The 19,315-nt window shown below is 35.8% G+C and overlaps 1 protein-coding gene across 1 annotated transcript in view; it reads left to right on the top strand.

The window, feature by feature from the left end:
- The window catches only part of LOC127734340 (protein PRRC1-A-like), a 33,762-nt gene that overhangs the window by 768 nt on the left and 13,679 nt on the right, over positions 1-19,315 (top strand). Inside the window, exons 2-8 of the mRNA XM_052244187.1 lie at positions 3,009-3,114; positions 10,822-10,922; positions 11,385-11,416; positions 12,116-12,207; positions 13,533-13,675; positions 17,536-17,590; positions 18,548-18,657. Coding sequence (XP_052100147.1) covers positions 3,024-3,114; positions 10,822-10,922; positions 11,385-11,416; positions 12,116-12,207; positions 13,533-13,675; positions 17,536-17,590; positions 18,548-18,657 — 624 coding nt within the window. The 5' untranslated portion in view covers positions 3,009-3,023. The remainder of the gene's footprint in view (positions 1-3,008; positions 3,115-10,821; positions 10,923-11,384; positions 11,417-12,115; positions 12,208-13,532; positions 13,676-17,535; positions 17,591-18,547; positions 18,658-19,315) is intronic.

Here is a 19,315-nt window from a genome sequence, read left to right as displayed (position 1 = left end):
TTCTGATAATGATTTCTTATAAATCATGTAAATGGAGAGACTACGCTGGAAGAAATGATTCACTATTACACAACTTTCCAATTAATGCATTTTCCCTGGAAAAATTTTAAGTCAAAAATCAAATTTCTTCAAGTCACAATGTCATATGACATGTGTTTCCTTCATTGACCACAGGTCAACTGTGACAGTTTATTCATAAAACAGAAATTGGAAATCAATGTCATGAATGTATGGAACTAATCAACATTTGGAATTTTATTTCTAAACAAATCACTGTTGGATTGTAGTGTGTTATTTTCCCTTCTTATGTTAAAACTTTATGTGCACTGTCTTCGATCTCCTGTAATAACAGACACATGGGAATGAGGTTACCATTGACCTTTTTTAAAAAGTTTATTAAATCCTAAATGTCATGAATGTGACAGAACTTTAAACTTTCAAATTTTTGCATCCCAGTATGAAAATATTCCTTGGTCTTTAATAAAGACATCATTGAGTAAGTTGTAAATCTTGGAGTCGGTGAATTTAAACACTTAATAGCAGTTAATCTAATGATTTCCACACCATCCCCATAGAACATTTATTTAACTCCATTGACAAAGTAAAAAACAAATAATTTGAATTTGAAACATTTTTGTGAAAGATTGACTACGATATGTGATGAGTGCACAGAAATGAAATAATTCAATGGAAAAGTCTAATTTTATAAGATAGATGGATATTAATTATATCTTTGAATATTGTTTTAATTGGTATTAATATTGATTTTGTTATCAGTAAATTAAAATCAAACTAAATATTAATTTTATATACATATGGACATTCATGGCGCTACAATCTGTCGATACCTGTATCTTGGCATTGCACAAGGTCATGTTTTTCTCTGCCTGTTTATGATGTCTTTACGCTAAATCCATTGGATGTGTTCTGTTTAATATTTTAGTCTTAGATGCATGACTTTTGTTATTGTTGTTGTTTTTGGCTTTGAACTAGCTGTCAGTAACTGCTAGTATTCTCAGATCTGTACTTATTGTCTTTTTGTTGTGGGGGTGTATAAGTACCCGTCCACGTCCACTCTGTTTTTGTTAGATGTATTTCTATTTGTATCCAATCTGATTAGTTAAGCCTTTTTCAACTGATTTTATAGTTTGTTCTTATGTTGTACTGTTACACCACTGTCCCAGGTTAGGGCTCAGGGTTGGCACCTTCAAACTAGTTTAACCCCGCAAACATTCTGTATGTGCCTGTCCCAAGTCAGGAGCCTGTAATTCAGTGGTGGTCATTTGTTGCTGTGAAACATATTTGTTTTTCGTTCATTATTTTGTACATACGTTAGGCCTTTAGTTTTCTCGTTTGAATTCTTTTACATTTGTCATTTCAGAGCCTTTTATAGCTGACTATGCGGTATGGGCTTTGCTCATTGTTGAAGGCCGTACAATGACCTATAGTTGGTAATTTCTGTGTCACTTGGTCTCTTGTTGAGAGTTGTCTCATTGGCAATCATACCACATATTCTTTTTATAATTAATGTCTTTGATTATTTGTTTAATTTAGTTTAGCACCAACTCCATGCATTATTTCATGTCAGTCATTGAATGATTTTTTCTGTTTAATTTTTGATGGCATAAACTTCCCACTATCAAAAGTAATCTGTACAGGTAGATTTAGAACCAATAACTGAGAGCAGTCTTTGCCTTGAATTGTTGTTCATGATTAATTATATAGTAAACTACATGTATTGTAACTTATGATTTTCGTGTTCGGCAGGTTATAGGTCTTAGGTTTGCTGTAGTGGATCAAGTCAGACCAACAGAGCTGTCCAAATACCTATTAAAAGGAAATCATTGAAGGATTACATGAAATAACAATTAAGATCTAACAGCCAAGTTTGTAGTTAGACCAAGATAGTTTTAGAGAAACCATTGTAGAACCCTCTATGTAAATGTTCACGTATGTATCCTTGTCCTGTCTGCTGAAACTTCTAAGAAACTAAAACAACCTTAAAATTAAGTAGGCAGGTGTGTTTTAGAGAAATTGCCCAATTGTTATAGGATGTAAATGTAGGTCACATGAACTTTTATGTCATGGTTCAGTGGTTTTGATTAAGTTAAACTTTACTGATATAAGGTTTATGTCTGAGTTCAGATCTCAGATGCTTAGTGTCCTACAATAACCTGGTTTAACAATTGCATCTAGGGGTGTAAAGCTGCATCACACAAACATAGGTTATTGTGATCTTTAGACAATTGACCATTTTAGGTGCTCCATTATCCTTACATTTAGAGTACCTCTTCCTTTTTACTCATTATGATCTACATTGAGTACATTCTATGCCACACTGACTTGTATTAAGTTTTTATGTCAAATTCATATCTTAGATACCACGAGACCTATACAACCTTAACAATGTGTAGTGATGTTTCTAAGATACTGTGGATTCGTTTATTTTCGTGGGTACCAATTTTCGTGGATTAAGGAAAACTTACATGTTCGTGGATGTTTAATTTCGTGGTTTAGCCAAAGTCTGCATACATGCCTATAGGAAATTTGTCATTCGTTGAACATTTAATTTCGTGGTTCACCTGTACCTACGAAAACCTCTTAAAATTGGTATCCAACGAATAATAATGAATCCACAGTAGAAAAGCAGATGTACATTTATCTTACAAGTAGTTGGTCACTGACCTACATTTTACACTTCACTGACTTAAACTATTTAGTTTTACATTTGTGTTAAAATCTCAGACACTAAGTGGCCAGTCATTTAACTTGGTGGATGTTGATCCGATAAAAAGTTTCATAAATTTGTGATAAATTAAGTGATGAATTCAGAAAAGCAATTTCTGTTGAGAACTCAAGATGAAAACAGTAAATGGGCAAGTACTGGTTTATCAAGTCCAAGTCAGGAAATTAGTCCAATTCAGACTGCAAGGAAAACTTTGCACATTTCAAATCATACAATACAGTAGTTAAATAAATATTTTTTTTTTTTCTAATTGATATTTTAGTTATAGATTGACAAAATGATGGAGGAATCATCTGATGAATCCACAGAGATTATAACTAAAGAAGAAGCAGATATGGCGAGGCAAATGCAAGAAGCAGAAATAAATGGTAAATGTAAAATTTTGCAGCAGTTTTAAAGTCATATGAAACGAGTTTCTTGTAATTTGGATGTTATCGAAATTATTGAACCAATGCATGCATATATACTAGACTAAGTCCTGTATGCATGTATTTTATATTTATTACGAATCTAAAATGTACTATTGACAAATAATATTTCATTTAATGATTGTTGATTGAAAGCTAATTAACTTTCGAGTTTGTTGACGAAGTTTACCTGATTGTGACATTGATAAACAATCAACAGAGAGCATGTGGAGCACATGATAAATAAGGGGATGGATAAAGCCATGATAATTTTGTTTTATATTTTCCATGCATTCTCATTTGTAAAGTAATTCTTTAACAGTTGTTAATGATTTGTTGTATTGCTTTTGTTCTTTAAGAATCAGTTATTACTATTTAAATTCCAGTGCACATTTGATTACATTTTTTCATCCCTTTTTTGCTCCTGCACTTGCGCTGTGCGGTGGCCGAACTTCTAACGAGAGGTCTTGTAGTAAAGGTCACTGCATACGGGAAAATCTTGGCTAAGTAGTGTACAGGAAGACAATAATTCAATAGCAGTACATTTATGAAGATTTTTAAGTCTCCCAAACGAAGTTTGGGAAGACTTATTGTTTTTGCTCAGTTCTTATTAAGTCTCCCAAACGAAGTTTGGGAAGACTTATTGTTTTTGCTCAGTTCTTATTATTATTATTCTTCTTCTTCTTCTTCTTCTTCTTCTTCTTCTTCTTCTTCTTCTTCTTCTTCTTCTTCCGCCGCTTTTAAATTTGAACTTGTCCGCACCCGTTCACCAAAACCGCTTGTTAGATTAACTTAGGGTTTCACAATATGTTAGACTAACATGTCTAGTGGTGCAATCAGGGTTTTGTTTGTGCAATGGGGTTTATAAAGGGGTACTTTGAGGGGCAAAAAGAAAAGAGGGTTTTACTATAGAACCCTATGGGATTTTATTTTTAAAAATTTTCAAATGATTATAAATTGAAAACCGTTTGTGATAGACACAATCTTTTTAATTGAAAATGTTCTAAATGATAAAGCCCATTAAATGAAATACAGGGTTAGTCCCCAGGGGTCACCCCCACCCCCTGCCATTTAAGAATGTTCTAATACCTTGTAAGTGGTCAAGATCCCCACCCCTAAACCATATATATTCTGGTTTGTCATGCTAAGATGGTTTGAATGATATACAGGGTTAGTCCCCAGGGGTCATCCCGACCCCCTGCCATTTGAGAAAGTTCTAATATCTTGTAAATGGTCGAGATCCCCACCCCTAAACCATATATATTCTGGCTTGTCATGATAAAGCACATCAGATGAAATACAGGATTAGTCCCCAGGGGTCACCCCCACCCCCTGCCATTTAAGAAAGTTCTAATATCTTCTAAGTGGTCAAGATCCCCACCCCTAAACCATATATATTCTGGTTTGTCATGCTAAGATGGTTTGAATGATATACAGGGTTAGTCCCCAGGGGTCATCCTGATCCCCTGCCATTTGAGAAAGTTCTAATATCTTGTAAATGGTTGAGATCCCCACCTCTAAACCATATATATTCTGGTTTGTCATGATAAAGCACATCAGATGAAATACAGGGTTAGTCCCCAGGGGTCATCCCCACCCCCTGCCATTTAAGAAAGTTCTTATACTTTGTAGGTGGTCAAGATCCCCACCCCTAAACCATATATATTCTGGTTTGTCATGTTAAGATGGTTTGAATGATATACAGGGTTAGTCCCCAGGGGTCATCCCGACCCCCTGCCATTTGAGAAAGTTCTAATATCTTGTAAAAGGTCGAGATCCCCATCCCTAAACCATATATATTCTGGTTTGTCATGATAAATCACATCAAATGAAATACAGGGTTAGTCCCCAGGGGTCACCCCCACCCCCTGCCATTTAAGAAAGTTCTAATATCTTCTAAGTGGTCAAGATCCCCACCCCTAAACCATATATATTCTGGTTTGTCATGCGAAGATGGTTTGAATGATATACAGGGTTAGTCCCCAGGGGTCATCCCGACCCCCTGCCATTTGAGAAAGTTCTAATATCTTGTAAATGGTTGAGATCCCCACCCCTAAACCATATATATTCCTATTTGTCATGTCTCGAACATTTGAATGACGTATACAGTCAGTCCCCAGGGGTTCCCCCCCACCCCCAATCTTCTAATATCTTGTAAATGGTTGAGATCCCCACCCCTAAACCATATATATTCCTGTTCGTCATGTAATGAACATTTGAATGACGTATAGGGCCAGTCCCCAGGGGTTCCTCCCCACCCCCAATGTTCTAGTATCTTGTAAATGGTCGAGATCATCACCCCTAAACCATATATATTCTGGTTTGTCATGCCAAGATGATTTGAATGATATGCAAGGTTATTCCCCAGGCATCACTAATGCATATAACTTTATTGGACCAAACCAATTTTCACAAGACGTTGCCCAATGTCAGGCGACCCTGGGAATTACGAATTATGGGAGCTTCGTTTGGGAGACTTCGTAACAGCATCCTGTTACAATCATTTCTTGTTATTATTATTATTCTTCTTCTTCTTCTTCTTCTTCTTCTTCCTCTTCTTCTTCTTCCGCCGCTTTTAAATTTGAACTTGTCCGCACCCGTTCTCCAAAACCGCTTGTCGAATTAACTTAGGGTTTCACAATATGTTAGACTAACATGTCTAGTGGTGCAATCAGGGTTTTGTTTTTGCAATGGGGTTTATAAAGGGGTACTTTGAGGGGCAAAAAGAAAAGAGGGTTTTACTATAGAACCCTATGGGATTTTATTTTTTTAAATTTTCAAATGATTATAAATTGAAAACCATTCGTGATAGACACAAACTTTTTAATTGAAAATGTTCTAAATGATAAAGCCCATTAAATGAAATACAGGGTTAGTCCCCAGGGGTCACCCCCACCCCCTGCCATTTAAGAAAGTTCTAATACCTTGTAAGAGGTGAAGATCCCCACCCCTAAACCATATATATTCTGGTTTGTCATGCTAAGATGGTTTGAATGATATACAGGGTTAGTCCCCAGTGGTCATCCCCACCCCCTGTCATTTGAGAAAGTTCTAATATCTTGTAAATGGTCGAGATCCCCACCCCTAAACCATATATATTCTGGTTTGTCATGATAAAGCACATCAAATGTAATACAGGGTTAGTCCCTTAGGGGTCACCCCCACCCCCTGCCATTTAAGAAAGTTCTAATATCTTCTAAGTTGTCAAGATCCCCACCCCTAAACCATATATATTCTGGTTTGTCATGCTAAGATGGTTTGAATGATATACAGGGTTAGTCCCCAGTGGTCATCCCCACCCCCTGTCATTTGAGAAAGTTCTAATATCTTGTAAATGGTCGAGATCCCCACCCCTAAACCATATATATTCTGGTTTGTCATGATAAAGCACATCAAATGAAATACAGGGTTAGTCCCCAGGGGTCACCCCTGCCATTTAAGAAAGTTCTAATATCTTCTAAGTTGTCAAGATCCCCACCCCTAAACCATATATATTCTGGTTTGTCATGCTAAGATGGTTTGAATGATATACAGGGTTAGTCCCCAGGGGTCATCCCGATCCCCTGCCATTTGAGAAAGTTCTAATATCTTGTAAATGGTTGAGATCCCCACCCCTAAACCATATATATTCTGGTTTGTCATGATAAAGCACATCAAATGAAATACAGGGTTAGTCCCAAGGGGTTACCCCCACCCCCTGCCATTTAAGAAAGTTCTAATATCTTCTAAGTTGTCAAGATCCCCACCCCTAAACCATATATATTCTGGTTTGTCATGCTAAGATGGTTTGAATGATATACAGGGTTAGTCCCCAGGGGTCATCCCGATCCCCTGCCATTTGAGAAAGTTCTAATATCTTGTAAATGGTTGAGATCCCCACCCCTAAACCATATATATTCTGGTTTGTCATGATAAAGCACATCAAATGAAATACAGGGTTAGTCCCAAGGGGTTACCCCCACCCCCTGCCATTTAAGAAAGTTCTAATATCTTGAAAGTGGTCAAGATCCCCACCCCTAAACCATATTTATTCTGGTTTGTTATGCTAAGATGGTTTGAATGATATACAGGGTTAGTCCCCAGGGGTCATCCCGATCCCCTGCCATTTGAGAAAGTTCTAATATCTTGTAAATGGTTGAGATCCCCACCCCTAAACCATATATATTCTGGTTTGTCATGATAAAGCACATCAAATGAAATACAGGGTTAGTCCCCAGGGGTCACCCCCACCCCCTGCCATTTAAGAAAGTTCTTATACCTTGTAGGTGGTCAAGATCCCCACCCCTAAACCATATATATTCTGGTTTGTCATGCTGAGATGGTTTGAATGATATACAGGGTGAGTCCCCAGGGGTCATCCCGACCCCCTGCCATTTGAGAAAGTTCTAATATCTTGTAAATGGTCGAGATCCCCACCCCTAAACCATATATATTCTGGTTTGTCATGATAAAGCACATCAAATGTTATACAGGGTTAGTCCCCAGCAGTCACCCCCACCCCCTGCCATTTAAGAAAGTTCTAATATCTTCTAAGTTGTCAAGATCCCCACCCCTAAACCATATATATTCTGGTTTGTCATGCTAAGATGGTTTGAATGATATACAGGGTTAGTCCCCAGGGGTCATCCTGATCCCCTGCCATTTGAGAAAGTTCTAATATCTTGTAAATGGTTGAGATCCCCACCCCTAAACCATATATATTCTGGTTTGTCATGATAAAGCACATCAAATGAAATACAGGGTTAGTCCCAAGGGGTTACCCCCACCCCCTGCCATTTAAGAAAGTTCTAATATCTTGAAAGTGGTCAAGATCCCCACCCCTAAACCATATATATTCTGGTTTGTTATGCTAAGATGGTTTGAATGATATACAGGGTTAATCCCCAGGGGTCATCCCGATCCCCTGCCATTTGAGAAAGTTCTAATATTTTGTAAATGGTTGAGATCCCCACCCCTAAACCATATATATTCTGGTTTGTCATGACAAAGCACATCAAATGAAATACAGGGTTAGTCCCCAGGGGTCACCCCCACCCCCTGCCATTTAAGAAAGTTCTAATATCTTCTAAGTGGTCAAGATCCCCACCCCTAAACCATATATATTCTGGTTTGTCATGCTGAGATGGTTTGAATGATATACAGGGTGAGTCCCCAGGGGTCATCCCGACCCCCTGCCATTTGAGAAAGTTCTTATATCTTGTAAATGGTCGAGATCCCCACCCCTAAACCATATATATTCTGGTTTGTCATGATAAAGCACATCAAATGTTATACAGGGTTAGTCCCCAGCAGTCACCCCCATCCCTTGCCATTTGAGAAAGTTCTAATATCTTGTAAATGGTCTAGATCCCCACCCCTAAACCATATATATTCTGGTTTGTCATGATAAAGCACATCAAATGAAATACAGGGTTAGTCCCAAGGGGTTACCCCCACCCCCTGCCATTTAAGAAAGTTCTAATATCTTGAAAGTGGTCAAGATCCCCACCCCTAAACCATATTTATTCTGGTTTGTTATGCTAAGATGGTTTGAATGATATACAGGGTTAGTCCCCAGGGGTCATCCTGATCCCCTGCCATTTGAGAAAGTTCTAATATCTTGTAAATGGTTGAGATCCCCACCCCTAAACCATATATATTCTGGTTTGTCATGATAAAGCACATCAAATGAAATACAGGGTTAGTCCCAAGGGGTTACCCCCACCCCCTGCCATTTAAGAAAGTTCTAATATCTTGAAAGTGGTCAAGATCCCCACCCCTAAACCATATATATTCTGGTTTGTTATGCTAAGATGGTTTGAATGATATACAGGGTTAATCCCCAGGGGGTCATCCCGATCCCCTGCCATTTGAGAAAGTTCTAATATCTTGTAAATGGTTGAGATCCCCACCCCTAAACCATATATATTCTGGTTTGTCATGATAAAGCACATCAAATGAAATACAGGGTTAGTCCCCAGGGGTCACCCCCACCCCCTGCCATTTAAGAAAGTTCTAATATCTTCTAAGTGGTCAAGATCCCCACCCCTAAACCATATATATTCTGGTTTGTCATGCTGAGATGGTTTGAATGATATACAGGATTAGTCCCCAGGGGTCATCCCGACCCCCTGCCATTTGAGAAAGTTCTAATATCTTGTAAATGGTCGAGATCCCCACCCCTAAACCATATATATTCTGGTTTGTCATGATAAAGCACATCAAATGTTATTCAGGGTTAGTCCCCAGCAGTCACCCCCATCCCTTGCCATTTGAGAAAGTTCTAATATCTTGTAAATGGTCTAGATCCCCACCCCTAAACCATATATATTCTGGTTTGTCATGATAAAGCACATCAAATGAAATACAGGGTTAGTCTCCAGGGGTCACCCCCACCCCCTGCCATTTAAGAAAGTTCTAATATCTTCTAAGTGGTCAAGATCCCCACCACTAAACCATATATATTCTGGTTTGTCATGCGAAGATGGTTTGAATGATAGACAGGGTTAGTCCCCAGGGGTCATCTCGACCCCCTGCCATTTGAGAAAGTTCTAATATCTTGTAAATGGTTGAGATCCCCACCCCTAAACCATATATATTCCTATTTGTCATGTCTCGAACATTTGAATGACGTATACGGTCAGTCCCCAGGGGTTCCCCCCACCCCCAATGTTCTAATATCTTGTAAATGGTTGAGATCGCCACCCCTAAACCATATATATTCCTGTTCGTCATGTAATGAACATTTGAATGACGTATAGGGTCAGTCCCCAGGGGTTCCTCCCACCCCCAATATTCTAGTATCTTGTAAATGGTTGAGATCCCCACCCCTAAACCATATATATTCTGGTTTGTCATGCCAAGATGATTTGAATGATATACAAGGTTAGTCCCCAGGCATCACTAATGCATATAATTTTACTGGACCAAACCAATTTTCACTGGACGTTGCCCAATGTCAGGCGACCCTGGGAATTACGAATTATGGGAGCTTCGTTTGGGAGACTTCGTAACAGCATCCTGTTACAATCATTTCTTGTTATAATATAAAGTTAAAAGGATTTTCTTTTACAAGAAAGTTCATGTACACTTGTTTTATAGTCAAACTTAACCATTCAAGTATATAAAACATATTCAACTTTTTAAAAATTTTTATATGACTTTAAATATACTGTGGATTCATTATTATTTATTGTATACCAATTTTCATAGATTCATGACTATAGACAAACCACAAATTTGAATGTTCAACAAAGTATATATTTTACATAGGCATTACATGTACAGTCTTTGACAAAAACACAAAAGCTTATAATCCATGTAAATAATTGAATCCATAATAGTGAGAACTGTTGTGTTCCTTATTTTTTGTAGTATGTTGAAAATTTTTAAAATGAAGAAGTATTAGTGAATTAAAAAAATATCTTTTTAAGTTATTTGATTAATGTTATATTCTCTAGTGTATTACCTTGAAATGTTTAAAGGATGGGGATGACTGAAAGGATGGTGCCACTTGCTATTTTTGAAAATCACCCCTTCATTCAGTCCGCACATTGTCAGTAGTGATAGTCCTTTTTATATTCATACTGAAATCTTTATACTGAAACAACATTTAAATATTTAGAAAGAATGTCAAAAATTTGAAAGGACATGTGGGATTTAAAAAAATATTACTTTATGATGTTATAGCTTCAGGTAGTTCCACACCAGCTCTTCCTACACCAAACATCAGTAGTGTCTCACCTCCTACACCACTTCCTGCTTTTATGAATGTTAGTAGTTCAGCAGAAGTAAGTATGATAAAAAAGTCTCCAAAAGCTTATTAAGTAAAATCTTGCAATTGTTTGGCTTTAAAAATCATTAACAGCAATATATAAAAAAGTTAACTTTCGTGTGAGTCTCTTGAGTTGGAGCTCAGCAGATTTCAAAGATTCATGGACTTGTAGAAATTGAGACTTACATCAAACATTGACCAAACTTGGTACAATACATTCATAATAATTATGGAAAACACACTACATCTAATATGATATGAAATTATATGTATTTTATGACATTTTTATTGATAAAACTCAGTATATAAATGATGAAAAATATGAATAAAAGGGGATGTTGGGTAAAGATAATTAAGACAACACCCCAGCATAATAGATAAGACATTTTGTGTTCATCAGAAATAATATTGTAATTATTGTCTTCAGTTGATACATTTTTATTTAAATATCATGTTTATTTTTGGTTTGTAATTTCAGAAAGAGGGATCACCTTTGTCTACACCACAAAGGTATTTATATATGCCCTTTTCTTTCCATTACAATGCATCTATTTATCTGTCCATCTATACAAGTGCATATCTTATTTTTCACAACACAACTGAGCTTTACATTCTCTCTTCCCTTTACTTAATAAAAACTTAGCAATAAAAGAATATACACACTTTTCAAGTTATAAGAACAAGGTCAACAGAAAAGGGAGACAAAAAATTTGTAGGCATGATATAGTTTCCATTTTTGCATCAACTTCTCATATTTGATGTGATTCTTCATGATGGAGAGAGGATAATTATTTTTATCAAGGTTAAAAGTAAAGGTCACATAACATGCATAATGACTTACAAGGCAAACACAAATACATGTTTCCTGCCTCCCATTAATTTGCATGTCTACCCTAACAAATTTTGTAGACATTTTAGGTAAACACTGTTAAATTAGACGATATAAAGGAGATAAAGGATATTTGCACAACTCACATTTTCATCACAATTTTAAAATTTGTTTACAAGCAGCATATGATTGGAAGTTAATTTTGAATTTACGTATTTACTGCTAGACTTAAAAATAAATAGTAAATAAATTAATACAAAAATAAAGTTGTACTTTTGGTATGTAGTCTCGTCCTGATCATGCATGAAATATTTGTCACTGGACGTTAAGCAACTAACAATCAATCAGTCAATCTGTATGTAGTAATTCTTATCTTTTAGACCAAGTCCTGGATCAGCCATATCAACACCAGGGTCTGCTGTGGCAACACCAGTACCAAGTCCAGCAACATCTTCTAGTATTGCAGCTCCAGGTAATTAATCTGAAATCATGTGATATGACGTATTATAGATACGATGAATCATCGCTTATCCATTGTATCTCTATCTTAAACTATTGTGTTGATGTCTTTTCAAAATCAAAGCCTTTACTTAATTAGAAGGTATTGTAAGTGAGTTTCAATAACCATGTTATCATGTTCAACGATGCATTAATAAATCTAAGTTCACAATTAATTGGTTACAGAAATACAAATATAACATAACACGTCTGTCATTAAATTATCAGGCATCTGAATATCATCCGTAATTTACAAAATAAGACATATTCAAACGTATTTCTAAGTACATATAATAAGTATGCTACCGAAAATTCTATCAAGAAGCCTAATTCTAGGCACATCACAATTTACTCGCATAGGGATTTGCGAATAAACATTTGTTAAGATTATGTAGTAAAATAGATGAAAGCATACTATATCTATAAAACAAAAATGGACAAATTGAATGTAATCATTTTCTTTTCAAATATGTAAAATAGCCAATAATAATCTAAAAATAAACGGGAAAACTCACTATTATTACAAAATATCCTCAGTCACATACAAAATAAGAAAAACGGAAAAACTAAAGAATAGGGAGAACAAAGAGAATACAGGGATTCGAACCTAAACCGACAAGTCTCTACCTTTAACTTGACCCTTTAACTCATTGATCTTAACCATGTTAACCTCGCGGCTACCAACTTATACTATAGGATTGTCTATTATGTATACATAAAGGTACAAACCCTGTGTGTTTGTTGTACCGATGTGTATCATATGTTCATTTATATGTATATAATAGACAATTAAATTGCAACCTATTGGTAGCCAATAGGTTTCGTCGATGTGTTGATTTCAGTCACACATAACAGATTTCAAGGAGGGGTTTGATTCCCAGTGAAGGCATATACAAAATAAAAAAAATTAAAGGTAAGTTTTAAATTAATTCTATTGGTGAACAGAAATCAGTAAATTGGCTATTTCAAACTTAATGAAATTAGGCACACAAAGGAAACAATTGAATATAATTTGGTGAGTCCATTTAAGCAACAGATTTAGGAAGCGTTTATTCTAGAAAAAGAATCCACGGTATATGGATAGGCTGGCGTCACGACAATGGTTTAAATGTTTAATAACCCCCACTGAAAAGTGTAATTATGTGATGTGAGATGTTTGATGACCCACTGTAAATATACAACAATTAAACATGTAAACATACTGTTTTATATTCCAAATGTTCTTTTGATATTAAGCTTATGATGTGCATTATCAGATAAAACAAAATTTAAAAAAAAAGGTGAACATTTTATCTGCAGCTCCAATCCAGTCTCCTTATGAAGCAAGTGCACAGATTGAAGTACCAGCAGAAATGATCCCTGTATCACCACAGAGTCCTGCAGGTCAAGATAAAGGGCTGTTTGGGTGGATATCTGGAAACAAAATCATGTCCAAAGTGAAGGTATTTTATGGTGATAAATAGATGTATTGAAGAAATAATAATAAGATTTAGAAAGTTGTTAATGGATCATTGTCCTATCTATTTGTGGATATGTGTGCTCAGCCCTGTTCCTGTGTCCAGTTTCAAATTTTTCTTATACATCCAACAGCTGTGGCTAGCTTAGCTACCTTCCTTTAGTAGCTAGCACATTTTGACATTGCTTCCAAATTATGTTTCTTATTCTTTTTCCTTGTTCAAGTTAGTGGTCATGATGTAGATAGCTGGTCTGTGTAGGATCATTTTTTACTTTCACAACACATGGTCTAGATAGGCAAAGACAAAACATGAAAGAGGAGGTTTGTGTGTGGTTAAAACTGCTTCCACCCCACCACAGTAAGTACCTGCACTAAGTCAGGCTATTTGGAGCATGTTTTGTTTGTTGTTATTAGTCCCCTACCGACGAAGTCGAAGGGGACTTTAGGTTTGCACTCTGTCCGTCTGTCCATCCGTCAGTCCGGCATATCAGTTTTCCACTCTTTTTTTCTTCATGCTTGAAGATATTGATTTGATATTTGATGTATTGTTTTATCATGACAAGTTACAGATCAAGTTCGAATTTTGTTCCAGTTTGATGATTTTGTGCAGAGTTATGGTCCTTTAACTTAGTAAATTCACTAAAATACTCAGTTTTCCGCACTTTTTAGCTCACCTGGCCCGAAGGGCCAAGTGAGCTTTTCTCATCACTTGGCGTCCGTCGTCCGTCATCGTAATCATTAACTTTTTACATTTTAAACTTCTTCTAGAGAACCACTGAATGGAATGAAACCAAACATGGCATGAATGTTCCTTATGAGGTGCTGACCAAAGTTGTTACTTTGTAGCCGATCCATCATCCAAGATGGCCGCGAGCAGGGGACTTTGTTTAACATAGGTCCCTATGGACAATACATACAAATGTCTTCTTTTAGAGAACCAGTAAATGGAATAAAACCAAACATGGCATGAATGTTCCTTATGATGTGCTGACCAAGTGTTGTTACTTTGAAGCCGATCCTTCATCCAAGATGGCCGCCAGAGAGGGACTTAGTTTAACATAGGACCCTATGGGAAATACATACAAATGTCTTCTTTAAGAGAACCACTGAATGGAATAAAACCAAACATGGCATGAATGTTCCTAATGAGGTGCTGACCAAGTGTTGTTACTTTGAATCCGATCCATCATCCAAGATGGCAGCAAGAGAGGGACTTAGTTTAACATAGGACCCTAAGGGAAATACATACAAATATCTTATTTTAGAGAACCACTGAATGGAATGAAACCAAGCATGGCATAAATGTTCCTAATGAGGTGCTGGCTAAGTGTTGTTATTTTGTAGCCAATCAATTATCCAAGATGGCTGCCAGCCGGGAACTTAGTTTAACAAAGGACCGTATGGACAATACATACAAATGTCTTCTTTTAGAGAACCACTGAATGGAATGAAACCAAACATGACTTGAATGTTCCTTATGAGGTGCTGACCAAGTGTTGTTTCTTTGTAGCCAATCAATCATCCAAGATGGCTGCCAGCGGGGAACTTAGTTTAACAAAGGACCCTAAGTGAAATACACACAAAAGTCTTCTTTTGAAGAACCACTGAATGGAATGAAATAAAACATGGCATAAATGTTCCTTATGAGGTGCAGACCAAGTGTTGTTACTTTGTAACAAATCCATCAACCAAGATGGCTGCCAACCGGGACTTAGTTTAACAAAGGACCCTATGGAAAATATATACAAATGTCTTCTTCTAGAAAACCGCTTAATGGATTGAAACCAAACATGGTATGAATGTTTCTTGAGAGGTGCTGAACAAGTGTTGTTACTTTGTAGCTGATTTGTCATCCAAGATGGCTGCCAGCAGGAGGAGTAAGTTTAACATAGGACCCTATGGGAAATACATACAATTGTTTTCTTCTAGAGAACCACTGAATAGAATGAAACCAAACATGGCATAAATGTTCCTAATGAGGTGCTGACCAAGTGTTGTTACTTTGTAGCCGAACCATCATCCAAGATAAACTCCAGCAAGGGACTTAGTTTAACATAAGACCCTATGGGAAATACATACAAATGCTTCTTCTAGAGCAGCACTAAATGGAATGAAACCAAACATGGCATAAATGTTCCTATGAGGTGCATGAAGTGTTTTGCTTCTTTGTTGCCGATATACTGTTCAAGATGGCCACCAGGATTTTTTATTAAATTACGGGGCCAATATTGAACCAGATTTGGCTCCAATCATTATAAGGGTATCTGTTATGATTTTAATCTATTTTTACATGATTTCCAAAACCAAAGTAGAATCAGGTGAGCGACACAGGCTCTTGAGAGCCTCTAGTTTTTGTCATTCTTGAAGATATTGATTTGATAATTAGTATTTAGTTTTATAATGACAAGTTACAGATCAAGTTCAAATTTTGTTCTGGTCTGAAGATTTTGTGCAGAGTTATGGTCCTTGGACTTAAAAAATTCACTTAAATAATCAGTTTTCAACTCTTTTTTTTTCGTCATGCTTGAAGATATTGACTTGATATTTGTTGTATAGTTTGTACACCATGACAAGTTATAGATCTAGTTAGAATTTTGTTCCAATACAATGAATTTTTAACCGGTAGGGGACTATGTATTGCCATGCAATTCTCACAGAATGCTTGTTTGTAGTTATTTTTTGGAGGATTCAGGTGTTGGTGATTGGTGTGATCTGTTGTTTTAAACCAAAATTTTTGGTATTTTGGGTTTCATGATATATATTTTATTCTGATCTAATCACATATTAAACATGTATGTTTCATAAGAATCCATGCTTTTGGATGGCTGACAACAATCAAGAGGCATTTCAAAATTAGATTTTATTTCCCATTAAAATACAATATTCATAACTGCACATGCTTCCCATGACAACAAACAAATGGAAATTTTTATATGACATTGTATTTCATTGTAGCATAAAAATGTAATTATAAGAATTGAATGTTTCTTTTTGTAATTTGATAGGGTTTTAAAAATGTTATCATGTGCATATTTTTATTATGAAGTGATTCTGCGCTTCATTGCTTCAGGCAATGCTTTTACACCCTAAAAAATCACAAAAAGACACATTGAATTTTTAAATAAATGGTATTATAGGAGTACCACACAGAAAAATACATTAAGTGGTACATTTCCAAGGAATTACTTTTCATGCATCACTAAATTAGTGGGGGGAAAAAAGGCAAAACTAATAATAAGAATTTATATTTAAAAATTTCTGATGGCTCAAAGCTTTAGCTTTGTTTTGTGAAATTCAAATGATATATATTTTATGTAGTTACATATGTAGACATTTTTTATGCCCCCACCTTGCAGAGGGGCATTTAGTTTTACCCTTGTCCGTCTGTCCGTCCGTCCGTCTGTACGTAAGTCCATACCTCCCGAAGTTGGTTTCCATTCTGTAACTTTAGTTTGCCTCAACCAAATGTTATGAAACTTATACAAAATGCTTATTACCACAAAACACAGGTCAAGTTTGAATTTTGGTGGCGTCACTTTTAATCGTTCTAGAGTTATGCCCCTTTACAAAAGGAAAAATTGCTGAATTTTTCGTTTCCGTTCTCTTACTTAAGTTTGTCTCAACCAAATGTTATGAAACTTATACACAATACTTATTACCACATAACTCAGATCAAGTACAAATTTGGGTAGGTTCACTTGTACCGTTCTTCAGTTATGTCCCTTTATAACGTTATATGATATGCAAGCGGGGGCATCTGTGTCCCATGGACACATTCCCCATTTATTTCTACAGAGGCCTAGAGTATATAGTCAGATATCTGCTATACTTTTTTCTTATTTTTAGAGCTCAATGGAAACAATGATCACAACATTGGACCCTGGGATGAGAGAAATTATCAGTAAGTTATTATGTTAAAATTGTAAAAATTTGCAGCATTTTGCTGTAGATTTTTATTTATCATGTTTATGTTACATATGCTTAGTTATCATGTTTATGTTACATACGCTTAGTTATCATGTTTATGTTACATACGCTTAGTTGTCATGTTTATGTTACATACACTTAGTTATCATGTTTATGTTACATACGCTTAGTAATCATGTTTATGTTACATATGCTTAGTTGTGTTTAAATTATTTTTTGAATTTTCAAACTAAAAATTAGTCAAACTTGGTTTATATGGATAGATGTACATTAGGAAAAACTACAAATTCTTATTCATCTATAAACTTTAATTTATGATCTACTGTGGATTCATTATTCCAGGGATACCAATTTTTTGTGGATTTCGTGGGTTTAATTAAACAACAAAATTGAGTGTTCAACGAACTATTAATCTTGTAAAAGTTGTATGCAAACTTTGAGAAAACCATAAAATCAACTATCCACAGAAAGAGGTATTTTGCTCTATCCACAAAAATTGGTATCCATGAAAATAAATGAATCCACCGTATATATATTAAAATATATACAGTGATATTTTATAGTTCTTATATTTTCAATTTTACCTGAATATTTTGTACCCCCTCTAGATTTGCATAGACGGAAAAGTGGTGTGATCTTTAATGGTACTTAACCAAAAATGTCTATAAGGGTAGGGAAGGAAATTAAGGATAGGTTGGGAGGTAGGAAACACAGTTATATTGGCTGTATTGACTGATTAAAATATATTTTATTATTTCCATTAAAGCAACAAACACGCTGACATGCATTACTTAAATTTGCAAAATTTAATCATCAGAGCAGAGGATAGACAAAAAAGCTCTTTGTTATTTTTTGTAACTTTTTCGTAATGTTTTTAAATAAGTAATTAAAAGGGTATTTCAAATGTTTAATGGAGTTTTTCTATTTTTAGAATCTGGTGGAGATATAGATATAGTAGTTACATCATCCAATGAAAACAAAGTTGGAGCTGTTAGGGAAGCATTTCAGCATGTTTTTGGGAGAGCCACAGTTTCAGGGGTGGTTAGTTTTAAAATTGATTGGATGAGCTTTGGTTTTTATCATTGTTGAAGGCCGTACAGTTGCCTATAATTGCTTACATCCACTTTATTTGAACTTTGATGGATAGTTGTCTTATTGGCAATCATACCACATCTCATTATTGTCCCCTGCGTAACGCATTGAAGGGGACATGGAAATACCGGGCGCCCGTCCGTCCGTCCGTCCGGTCTTGTTAGTGCTCTCACGTGTACAATTCTTGCCAGAATTTTATGAAACTTAAATCATAGATTTGTATTAGCAATGTCTTGGACGGATTTGAAAATCAGTGCCAATCAATAATTTTTAAAGGCAGTGCTTTAATGCCTTTCTAGTTGCCGGGTTAATCCTTCCTTCCGCGATATCCAACTTATCTACGTGGGGGGTCATTAGACTCCAAGTAGATCCGGAAATGTTGAATTCTCTCCTCTTCTTATTGCGATATAAAATGTTTTTTGTTTCATTTCATTTACATTGGGAAATAGAGAAACGATCATTGTGTTTTGTTAGTTTTAAAAACTTTTGATATATTAGTATTTTGCATTATAAGCAGTCAACCGATTGACAAACTAGAATTATTTGAATTCCGTGTGGAAAGAGCTCGGGTTAATTTCGAGTGTTATCTGCAATCTAGATGTTTATA

Source organism: Mytilus californianus, unplaced genomic scaffold (assembly GCF_021869535.1).
Source record: "Mytilus californianus isolate M0D057914Y unplaced genomic scaffold, xbMytCali1.0.p SCAF_3, whole genome shotgun sequence".
NCBI lineage: Eukaryota > Metazoa > Mollusca > Bivalvia > Mytilida > Mytilidae > Mytilus > Mytilus californianus.
This window is presented reverse-complemented; position numbering and strand designations above follow the sequence as displayed.